Below are 12,372 nucleotides of genomic sequence, written 5' to 3' on the forward strand. Positions count from 1 at the left end.
GAGCATAGGAAATGTAAATAATGTGTTCTTTGGATAAAGTTTATTTTCTTGCATCTATATATATATAGAAGCAATATGTTGAATTGATTTAAATATTTAAATACTTACATACCTGTTATCACAATCTAACGTTCTTGATCTTATTTTCTTTCAATCAATATTATGTTTTCAAGATTTATCCACGTGAATCCATATAGATCTAGGTCTTTGATTTTTGACTGCTTGATATTATTTCATCACATGCATATAGCATCATTTATTTTCCATTCAAGCATTATTGGACAATTGGATTGTTTCCCTCCCTTCTCTAGAACAAACAACATTTCCTAGAATATCCCTGAAGATGTCTGACAGTCGAGAAGGGCCAGGCTGCCCGAAGGATTGCTACTTGCTTTCAGCCACCTTCCAACAGGCCGTCTCCAGCCAGCAATTTGAAGCACAGCTGAAATGAAAACTGCCCCAAATGTGAAGATCTTAGGAGCTTCATTTTCCAGATGTTTCCTCTTTTGTCGCCGTTTCATGGTACCAACTAGAAGTCTCCCTTAGAAGATGCCTCAAGAGATGTCCAACTCCTCCTCTTCCCTACAGGTTGGCCCTTGTTGGCTCTTGGGCAATCCGTTGAAATGATTCAATACAAATAAAAATAGTCAAGTCTCCTAAATGGCTGAAAAACTTGTACCACTTAGTGAACCAGCAGTACTGCCTAGTGCTCACCAGGGCTGTTATGTTTGCAAGGTTGCCAGGCGCACAGTGGAATTCTGTGACCTCAATGATGACATCAGAGCATTCTGTGGACCTAGGTTGAGCGCAGTCTCTGCAATAGCAAGTTAAGACCTTATATGATTGTTCTATATTGTCATAAGGCATATAAGATCAAAATTATGGTAGGAACTCCGGAAGCCAATTTCAAAAACAAAACAGTTCTCAGATTATTTTGCATACACAGAAAAATTCATGAGTTTCAACAATTGAAGCTTTATTATTTATGCTGTGCTTTAACTACAGATCCATAATAGGGAGAGGGAAAATCCTGGAGCTAGAAACAAAAGTGGATATACCTACATTGTGGAGGTGTAAAAAAAAAAAGTTGCTCTTGTTGAAAAGATGCACAAGGGGAGAGAACTGAGCATAATAGCAGAGGACCCTCTGGATGTGGAACCAGTAAGGACAAAGCAGGTTTGGATGGCGTTCCATACGCAGACCAATGGTGGTATTTTTAATATAGTTGGTTAAAGGGCTTTATTTAGCAAGTTACAGTTGACCCTTGAACAATATGGTTTTGAACTGGGCAGGTCCACTTATATGCAGGGTTTTTTTTAATAGTAATTACTACAGTACTACATGATCTGTGGTTGGTTGAACCCATGGTTGCAGATACAGAGGAACCACGGTATGGAAGTCTGACCATAAGTTATTTATACAGATCTGTCTATCCATCCATCCATCCGTCCACCCATCTGTAGAGAGAGAGAGGGAGTGAGTGCACATGCTAGGTATTTACAGAAGTAGATATGGAAGTGTGAGTATATACAAACACACACATGTGTATGTGATGTATATAAGCATGTATATCCACGTTTCTATTTCAGGGCTGGAGCAAGGAAAGTGTAGAATGATCCTGGAGAAAATTTACTGTGCCAGAAAGTAGGAAAGAGTGGTGGGATGTGTAAAAAGATCCAGCTCGAAGAGACTCACACTGGGTAAATCTGAGCAATTTGGCCATAAAATAAACAATTATCATACAGAATATGAATAAAAAAAGAGGAAGGGAGGGAAGGAAGGGCTCTCATAATAGAATGCCAAACCATAAATATATAGAAGGAATGATGTAATGTAAAAATCCTTATTTACAACCATCATAGTAATGATAGGTTCTGGCAAGAGTAATCCATGAATTATAAAACTACTGGTTGAAAGTTTACAAGGAGCAGGATGCTACAAAACCCAAAGTATCTCTCCACAAAGTATTAATCACAACAAGAAATACAGTAGGTATAAATTTGGTGAACACTACCTTAGCCAAGAGATGAACATGATCAATAACAGAACAAACGAACGTTTTAGATCTCTGGGGTATGCTATACTGAGAAGGACGCAACGTTGCTTCAGTACTATTACTGACAGAAATAAAGAACCAGATCTTATCGCAAGGAAGCATCCACGTTGAGAGTCTCCTGTTTCACAGTTATGACCACAGGGAGCATAACTGGCCAAAGGTCCCAGCTGCTGCTCTTAAACCCATCACCAGGTTTGCCTGGAGGCCGGCCTTGCCCCTGATTGCTCCTAGTCAGCACAGCAGGGATCCTAAGGCAGGCCATTTCTTGGAGACCAGGATTCCTCTGTCCAGTGACCTTTTTTCAAGGACTCTGACAGCCTTGAAGGAGTTTACGTGGATGACAAGGCAGTCTCGGATGATCTACCAAATCTTTCTTCCAAATCTTCACTCAGGGTCAGACTTGCACTATGAGCTGATAGCTCCGCCAGCCTTCCAGAGCTCCCTGCCATTTCCTCTCCGATGTTTTCCCTAATGAAAGATTTGTTCATTAAAGTCTTTCTCAGCACTTTGCCGTCTAGTTCTTGGAGGACCAGGACAAACCCCAAGCCCTAGAAGCATCCCTTTTTGGCTCTTTCTAGTAACCTTCCTTTCCATATGGTAGCCACTAATTTGTAATGGTGTAGATTCACTTAGCCTATTTTGTACTTGATATAAATGGAGTCGTGTAACAGGTGCTATTTTGTGTTGGCTTCATTTGCTCCACAGTATATCCATGACATTTATCCATATTGTTGGGAGTGGATACCTTTGATTCATTTTCATTGGTGGATATTATTGCAGTGTGTAAACATATCAAAATCTATTTATTAATCCCATTATTGGTGGGTATTGGGTACTTCCCCATTCTTGGCTATCACAGTTAGTGGTGATGTGAGCAATCTAGAATGTGCCTTGTGCACTTGTTTGAGGGATATTTCTATGGGTGGAGCCAAAGGGTTCTAGGGTATATGTTCAACTTTGGTAGATACAGTTGACCCTTGAAGAATGCATGGGCATGAGGGATGCATCTGAGTCTTTTATTCCATAGATGTTTTTAAAATATCTCTCACTTTTGGCCCAAGAGTGCTGCGTTTGGGTTTACAGTGTTTCTTAACTTTAAAATAGTCCAATTTTTCAATTTTTTCTTTCACAGTTGGTGACTTTTTTGGTCTTAAGAAATTCTTCCTACTCCAAGGCAAAAAGGCTGTTATCTTACGTTTCTTTCCTAAAGCATCATTGTTTACTTTTCAAATTTAAGTCTGCAGATCTTCTGCAATTTATATTTTTATATCCTATGCAGTAATGATTAATATTTTTCCCATATGGATATCCAGCTGACTGAGAACCAATAGTTGACCCTTGGACAACATGGGTTTAAACTACACAAGTGCACTTATACGAGGATTTTTTTTAATAGTAAATACTGCACTACTTCACGATCCAAGGTTGGTTCAATCCTCAGATGCAGAATTGCCGATTATGGAGAAACCATGTACGTACAGAGGACTGGCTATAAGTTATACTTGGATTTTCAGCTTAGCAGAGGGTTGGCACCCCTAACCCCCTTGAACCCTAGTTCAAGGATCAACTGTATTAACAAGAGTTCTTTCCCCTCTCTGCTGCAGTGTTTTCTTTTCTTTCTTTTTTCTTTTGGCCGTGCTGCGTGGCTTGCAGGATCTCAGTTCCCTGACCAGGGATTGAACCAGGGTCACCACAGTGAAAGCGCCAAATCCTTACCACTAGACCACCAGGGAACTCCCTGCAGTGTTTTCTTTTTACACGTTGTTATAATGTCTGTTTCAACATGGATTTTGATGTCTATTATCTTGTCTATCCTTGAGCGAACACCAGACTATCTTATATTGTAGATTTATAGTAAGATTTAATGTGACTAATATCTTTCTTTTCATTCTTCTTTCAGATTGTCCCAGCTCTTCTTTTATTTTTTATTTTTATGTTTTTTTAGATGTTGGGGGTAGGAGTTTATGTATTTATTTTTGCTGTGTTGGGTCTTCGTTTCTGTGCGAGGGCTTTCTTTAGTTGTGGCAAGCGGGGGCCACTCTTCATCGTGGTGCGTGGGCCTCACTATCACGGCCTCTTGTTGGGGAGCACAGGCTCCAGACGCGCAGGCTCACTACGTGGCTCACGGGCCTAGTTGCTCCGTGGCATGTGGGATCTTCCCAGACCAGGGCTCAAACCCGTGTCCCCTGCATTAGCAGGCAGATTCTCAACCACTGCGCCACCAGGGAAGCCCCCAGCTCTTCTTGTAGCTCTTTGCTTTCCCACATAATATTTGTAAACATCTCATCAATTTCCAAGGGGAAAAAATGCTGGTGTTTTTATTGGGGTTTGACTGAGCCTATAGATCATTTTGAGGATTACTGATATCTTTGTAATATTGAATCTTCAAGCCATGAATATCACTATTTTTAAGAATTTCTCTTGGAGAAAAATAAAAGTGGATCCCATGTAATAAAATGTACATAAATAGACTCCAAAATATTTAAAGGACCTACATGTGAAAGATAAGTCTAGAAAGTTAATTTTTAAAAGGTAGAAATATATTTTTTCACCTGAGGAGTTTCAGAAGCACAGATATTAAGAAATTATTGGTTTATTATCTTATAATTAAAGATTTCTATTCCATGAAGAACACAATAGAAAAATTTTAGAAACACGTGCCCAATTAGGAAAGGATACTTGTAATTGGTAAAACTGAAAAGGTATTAATAATCAGAATATGTAATAGAAATGAGGAAGAAAAAGATAGCATCCACATTAGAAAATGGGGCAAAAGTTTTAAGTAGACATTTATAGATGAAGCTACCAAGCATTTGAATAAAAGATCAAACTTATTAGAAATCAGAGAAATTTAACTAAAACAAGATACTACTATACACTTAATACACTAGCAAAACGGTGATGAGTCGTCCAAATGAAGGTAAGTGGTTGCACAAAAACCTGACGTGCAACTCTTTGGTAATCTGGACTGGTGTAGCCCTTCAGGAAGTCAATCTGGCTATATTATTAAAGTATACACATTTGCTATGAAATAATTTCACTCGGGTATGTATTCCAAAGAAATTCTCAGATACGTCTATAAACAAATGTAAGAAGATGTTTACTTTATTGTCATTGGCATGGCAGTTGGAAGAGTACAGGTAAAATGTGGGTGCAGAAAATGGAACTCTATGAAACAAATTAGATAGATGGGTGAATGTTTTTTTTTGTTTGTTTGTTTTTCTGCGGTACGTGGGCCTCTCACTGTTGTGGCCTCTCCCGCTGCGGAGCACAGGCTCCGGACGTGCAGGCTCAGCAGCCATGGCTCACGGGCCCAGCCGCTCCACGGCATGTGGGATTTTCCCAGACTGGGGCATGAACCCGCGTCCCCTGCATCGGCAGGCAGACTCTCAACCACTGTGCCACCAGGGAAGCCCGGATGGGTGAATCTTAAAAATATACTCCTGAATGAAGGAAATAAACACCAGAATGAATTTTATGACACAATATTATTTATATGAATCGAAAATATACACAAGTGCACATTGTGCACAAGAACACACCCAAAAGAAAACACATCAAACAAATTAGAATGGTAGCTTACGGGGTAGAGAAGGGAGTGGAGGGTGCCACAGGGAACAGGAGGTGAATAAATAAAACTTAATCATGTTACCGTATTTCATCATGCTATATCCAAGATTTCACTTTACTTGTAGTGGAAAGAAATCCTGTGTGCTATGTTGGCTTAAGTCAGGAATAGTTCTTGGAGGATATTTTCCTGAAAGAATTTGGAACAAATTTTTGAAAAAATCTTTGTTTATACTATGGATGATCTTTTTTTGTTTGTTTTGTTTTTTTCTTTAATTTCTGTTTTGTGGGTGTGTGTGGGATCTACTTTATTTTGTATTTCATTAATCTGATCTTATATTTTTCCATCTGCCTTCTTCAGTTTTATTATTCATTTATTAACTTCCTGAAATGGATGTTTTCTGAATCAATTTTCAACTTCCTTTCTACTTTGTTTTTTTTTGTTTTGTTTTGTTTTTGTTTTCCTTGCTGTACGCGGGCCTCTCACTGTTGTGGCCTCTCCCGTTGCGGAGCACAGGCTCCGGACGCGCAGGCTCAGCGGCCATGGCTCACGGGCCCAGCCGCTCTGCGGCATGTGGGATCTTCCCGGACCAGGGCACGAACCCGTGTCCCCTGCATCGGCAGGCGGACTCTCAACCACTGCGCCACCAGGGAAGCCCCCCTTTCTACTTTAATATATGCTTTTAAGGCTCAACATTTCCCTCTATGTATGTGTTCAAATCTCCAGATCCAATTATGAATTTGAATGTTTCTCTTCATGGTTCTGTCAATTTTTGCTTTATAAAGTATCAGCTGAAGTTATTAGTTTCTGATAATTGGAAACTTTTATGACTGTGAAGTGTCCCTCCGTATGTCAAGTAATGCTTTTTCCTTCCCCTTAAAGTTCACTTGGTCAAATAGCAATGTCACAGATTTTATAATTACAGAAATAACTTGAGACCTAGGATGTTGATGTCTGTCTCTAGAAAGGATTTTCCCTTGCTTCTGCACGGGTTGTAAGATGCTAACAAAACACGTTCACCTTTACACAATCTCAGGGAATGAGGTGTTTTGGCGTTTGGCTTCAGTCCCTGCCAAAGAAAGCCCAGTTTCCTTCTCCCCTTATTCCAATGGTGAAACTCTTTGGGGTTTACCAGGAAGCCTTCGTGGCTGGTAATGCTTTTATGTCGCTTAGCCTCTTGAAGACGTCCAAAATTCTACTGAGTTTGTACGCCTTTCAATGAACAGAATCTACACTCTTCTGAAGCCTACACAGTAGAACGGCAAGACTGCCCGAGACCTTCTCAGGGATTCCGGAAAGTGAAAACCAGAGTGAAAACATGTAGTCCAGAGCTGGTGCCGGTAGACACCCCCGCACCCACCCTTGCATTCTGGGACATGTAGTCCAGAGCTCGTAAACTCGTGTAGTCCCATATACTGCAGCTACAGTAACGCCTCGCTGTAAAGGTTTACCCGCGGAATTCTGGGAAATGTGGTCCAGGAGTTCCGGGTTAGTCGCAGGCACTTCCGCCCCAGGAGGACACGTAGCAGCCATGTTTTGCGTGATGGCGGTGTTTCAGGTCCGCTCTTCACGACCCATTCAAGCTTCCCCGACATGCGCCTGGGGCCAACGTTTGCAGACCTTTCATTTGGGGAGAAAGAGGAGGGGCGGCTAAAAGCGGAGGTTTGAGGGCCTGGAGTGGTGATGTACGTCCCGCGGGCGGAGCTTCTTTGCGTTTGGTAACGTACCCGGGATGGGGTGGGCTCAGGTCGTGCCTCCTGGGGTTTGAGGGTCTCCCCGGTTTTCTTCACCCCTAACCTGACCCCGTCCCCCACCTATGAGCTAGCCCTACCGCTTCATACGGCGTCACACTGGGTGAGTTGCTTAACTCCTCTGTGCCTCCGTTGCTGTTCGGTAAAAGGGGGGAGAAAGGAATGCCTTGTTAACATAGTGTTGTGAGAAGAAACGAGATAGCACAAGTAAAAGGTCTACAACTGCCTGATACGTTGTTGGTATTAATACTACGCTAATTCGGGAGGCACCCATTTCGCAGCGGGATTCTGTGAGCCCAGGAAGCTGAATTGTCCTGGACTCCTGGCCTGTTTTGGAAGGAGAGGACTTCTAGCTGGTACGGGGGCGGAAGGGGGTGCGGTATGAATTAGTGGGGATGGAAACAACAGCCCTGGTATTTCACAGTCTCCTTTCCTTCCCCAGCCCTGGCTTCTCAAAAAGCACTGCACGGAGGAAGAGGCAACAGAGCCCCACGTGAGTAGGACTTGGCATTCTTCTACTTAAGATATTCCTATAAATTGTAGAACGTATGGGACATGGGTAACGATGATAACTGAGCCTTGGTCACTAATTTCCATTCTAAAAGCTTTATGCACATGACCACATTTCCATCAGGCAGTGGCTCTGTGAATTGGTACTGCTGTTTTCTCTACTTTAAGGCTGAGGAGCTGGGGGCAGGGAACACAACCCTGTGGGCCCATCCTCACCCCGATGGTAGGAGGCAGAGCTGGGGTTGGGACCCAGGCAGTTTGAGTCCAGCAGCTGAGTTTGCTAATCCCTTTGGTATATTCTCTTTGAGCATAGGGTACTGGCTAGAATCATATCATGAAAGTAGGTTGGGACTTAATTGTGGGGACCTTGAGAGCAAGGTTTAGGCTATTTTATGAGTTTTTAAGATAGTTTTCTCAACTGGGTCATTTATTTTATTTCAAATAATATGTATATCATAGAAGCAGCATAATCATTATGGAAAAATGCAGATATATACATAAAGAAAAATTTTAATTATCTATAACTTTAGGATGTAAAGATAGCAGTTGTTAATGTTTTAGTGCCTTTTTGTCTGGTTACTCTTTGTGTATGTTTCTGTGTAGTGGAGGCTGTTTTTTGTGGGACTGATGTTACACTGCAGTGCTACTCAAATTGTGGTCCACAAACCAGCGGCACTGGCATCACTTGGATAGAAATGCCCAGCCTTGAGCCCCATTCGAGACCTTCTGATTTATAATTTCTGCGTAGGGGGCCCAGGAGGCTGCATTCCAACAAGATCCCGCAGTAATTCACATGCACGTGAAAATTCGAGAAGCTCAAGAGAGGGTCTTTTCTGGAAACTGAGGCCGAGGAAATTGACCCTGCTGGATGTCACAGATAAAACTGAGCTGGATTCACCAAAGCCCTACTTAGTCCAATGATTTTATTCCCCCACTAATTATTGTCAACTGTCAGGGCCCCTTTCAGAATCCTGAGTTGAGCAGAAGACAGCTAGCAAGTGTAGAGTCAAAATGGAGGTCGTTAGAAGTTGTGAAGATGTCTCTCTCCCAAGCTTTGGGGAGTGGAATCATTGCCATCTTTTGTACTAGATCGAACCCGGGCCCCCTGCATTGGGAATGTGGAGTCTTATCCACTGCACCACCAGGGAAGTCTCCCATTTATTTCTTAAACTTTCCTATATTTATGATGATATAATTACAATTCAGATTCCTGTCTTTTTTCATTTGAATTAGGTATGGACTGTCAAACTATTTTTTATTGTTGTTGCAGAATCCTGGCTTTTATTAGTTCTCTTTACCTCTGTGCATAATTGTCAAAAGGGTACTTCCTGTCTAAAAAGAAACTTAACGTATTTTTATACCTTTTGTAAAAAGTTGTCCATGTCAATTTAAATATTATTGTTGCAGTCACAAAATCTTTAGGAAGACAAGCAGAGATTTTCAGAAGTCTAAAGACTCTCACATAACAGGGCAACAACGTATGACCTCCACATGTCTGACAGTCTTCTGTTGGTAGAAATCACATCTCTAAGGATAATTTCTAACTAAAATATCATCTGCTTTACCGCAGTTGCTAAGAAATAAGAAACCCTGACAGTGGTGTTCTCAGAGCTTCCTACCTTATGACGATCTCACGAGGTGGATGCCCGTGTTCTCCCCTACTGGCAGAGGACAGAACTGAGGCGAAGGGATGTGCATAATTTGCCCAGGGTGACACTGCTAGTGAATGGCGTAGCCTGATCAGAGCCCATGCCTATTGACTCCAAAACCTACTCTGACTTACATGGTCTCTGTTTACACCATACCCAGAATAAGAATGACCCCTGTGGAAGCTGCAGGCACACTGTGAGGGGGCCACTGTGTATGAATGGGCAGGTCATTCCTCACACAGCCACTGAGGGGGTTCACGGGGGCATCTGGTATCTGCGTGGGGCTCTGCTCATCAAGCATAATCAGCTGTAGCCACCCCGAGGACTGGGAGCCTTGGTAATTCACAATGAGCACCACGTGGGTTAGTGACTTCTTTTTCTTTAAACCAGTTTCCAGTTTGACTTCTTCTTTCCCTGTCTGTCTTGCTAGGACTCTGCACTGCCCCAGAAGGAGAGAGAAAATGAGCACATTCCAGGTGAGTAGAGCTTGCCTTTCTTGCTGTTAAAAACGCCATTTTTGTACTCAGGTTGGACACAGGTTTTCCTCTTTTTTTTTCTTTTTCTTTTTTTTTTTTTTTGATTGGAGTATAGTTGATTTACAATGTATTAATTTCAGGTGTACAGCAAAGTGATTCAGTTATACATATATATACATATATTTTCAGATTCTTTTCCCTTATAGGTTATTACGAAATATTGGGTATAGTTCCATATGGGTTTTCTCTTTCAAGGAGAGTCTAAGCATATGAGGACCTGAGTGTGCCATGTGTGCTTTTTTTAAAATTCCTGTTAAATTTAATTGGTTTCGGTTTTAATTTTTGTTTTATTTCATCATTTTTTTATTTTACAAGTAAAAGAAAAATTAAGGGAAATGAAGGACATCTTCCAGTCTACTGCTTACCTGCTTACAAATTAGCTGCTTTTATATTTCTGTAATCTCTTCATCATATGTATTCATGGATGCGTATTTGTATTTATAACATAGATACAGTTTTAAATTGTTTTTTTCATTTAATACTAGCTAACATTCACTTTTAATTGCTTTATCATGTTCCTGCAAACTTAGGCACCTATTTTTTTTTTTTTTCCCCGGTATGCGGGCCTCTCACTGTTGTGGCCTCTCCCGTTGCGGGGCACAGGCTCCGGAGGCGCAGGCTCAGCGGCCACGGCTCACGGGCCCAGCTGCTCTGCGGCATGTGGGATCTTCCCGGACCGGGGCACGAACCCGTGTCCCCTGCATCGGCAGGCGGACTCTCGACCACTGCGCCACCAGGGAAGCCCTGCACCTATTTTTTAAACTATTCTTTATTCACAGACATTGAGTTGAAAGACTTCTCCTGTTTTCGGAGCACTACAGTGACAGTGTTCCTGATTTAACCTTGTTCTCAAAATATCTGTTCTGAAGAATATTGCCCCTTTTTGCCCTTAACATAGTAGGTTTAGGTATTCAGAATTTAAGAGGTATGTTTTCCATGTGGTGCCTTGGATGTTTTTTGGTAGAATATCCAAATACGGCAGAGCACAGCAGGATCAAACTGCTGCTTCACGCAGAAAAAATAATGTATGGTTAGAAGTTTTCTCACGACCAGAGTTAGATTCAGTCTTCCCCATGCTTGAGTCAGACCCTTTGTGTATTTTATTTACTGGTTTGTTTCTTTTTCCATCTTCTATTTTTTTCTAATCAGAGTAATACATGACCTTAGTTTAAAAAGTCCAGTGGTACTTAAAGCACTTGTCACTGCATAGACAGCTCAGAACAATTGTATAAAGAGGTGCTTGGTTTCATCTTTGTTTTAAATATAAAGAATAGGGGTTGTGAAAAAAGGAGGAACCAACTCAGACTCACCCAGAAAACCAAGGGTCTGGAGTCAGAGTATTGCATTCAAGCGAAAGACAGAAACGGGGAAAGAGAGAGTTTTCATTCAGAGACCTGGCATGGCCTTTTGGTTAGTTTCCACAGATAACACTCCTTCTCAGCTGGTTCCCACCTCAATGAGAAAGCAGGTGCCATCAAATACTGCCAGGACTGCATTGGTAACTGTTTCTGGGGCACTTGGCAATAATAATTAAACAGTGAAAGCTTTTTAGTTCAGGATCCAGGGGTTAGAATTCTAGGGAGTTTACTTATGAGTTGTCTGAGAGCCCCAGGTAAATACACAAAGCTTTCTCTTTCATAGCTGCACGTCCGGTGAGGCTGAGGAAAGTCAGTGTGTGGCATTGGCAGGATGGAAGGAGGGGGTGCTGGGAAGTCTGCACACCTCACAGGAGCCGGAGCAACTTCCCATCCTCCTCGTCTCCTCGGGGCTGCCCCTCTTCCACTGGCCACTGGGTATAAGATTGAGGTGGTGGTGTTTGTCGTAGGAGGCGGTGACCTTCAAGGACGTGGCCGTGGCCTTCACAGAGGAGGAGCTGGGGCTGCTGGACTCGGCCCAGAGGAAGCTGTACCAGGATGTGATGGTGGAAAACTTCCGGAACCTGGTCTCAGTGGGTGAGGACAGCCTTTCTCTGCGAGTGTCTTTGTGACCTTGGTGTTTCAAGGCTTTGGGCCTCTTGAGGTGGTTCCCTGAGTTTGGGGACCAGACTTTTGCAATTCCTGTGGGACACGAGAGGATGCCTCTGGTCTTTCCAAACAGTGTGTTTCAGGTCCTTTTCAATTATTCTGTAAAAGAACTGTAAATCGACAGTATCTTGCTGTACCTTGTGTATTCTTTTTCAGATTTCCCTCCCTGCCATTAGTGGATCATAAAGCCAATTTATTGAGCCCTACGTGTGATTTTTTAATGAAATAAAAAAGTATAGAAAATATCAGAGTTTCTTAGGAAGAGTACAACACATTGC

General features: G+C 42.1%; 1 protein-coding gene across 1 annotated transcript in view; it reads left to right on the forward strand.

The window, feature by feature from the left end:
- The window catches only part of LOC308610949 (uncharacterized protein), a gene marked incomplete at its 5' end in the record, with an annotated part of 87,128 nt that extends 74,834 nt beyond the window's left edge, over positions 1-12,294 (forward strand). The window contains 3 exons of the mRNA XM_081259919.1: positions 7,818-7,868; positions 8,634-10,010; positions 11,896-12,294. Coding sequence (XP_081116045.1) covers positions 7,818-7,868; positions 8,634-8,806 — 224 coding nt within the window. The 3' untranslated portion in view covers positions 8,807-10,010; positions 11,896-12,294. The remainder of the gene's footprint in view (positions 1-7,817; positions 7,869-8,633; positions 10,011-11,895) is intronic.
- Positions 12,295-12,372: the final 78 nt, after the last annotated feature.

Source organism: Mesoplodon bidens, assembly GCF_964165515.1.
Source record: "Mesoplodon bidens genome assembly, contig: HAP1_SCAFFOLD_277, whole genome shotgun sequence".
Lineage (NCBI taxonomy): Eukaryota > Metazoa > Chordata > Mammalia > Artiodactyla > Ziphiidae > Mesoplodon > Mesoplodon bidens.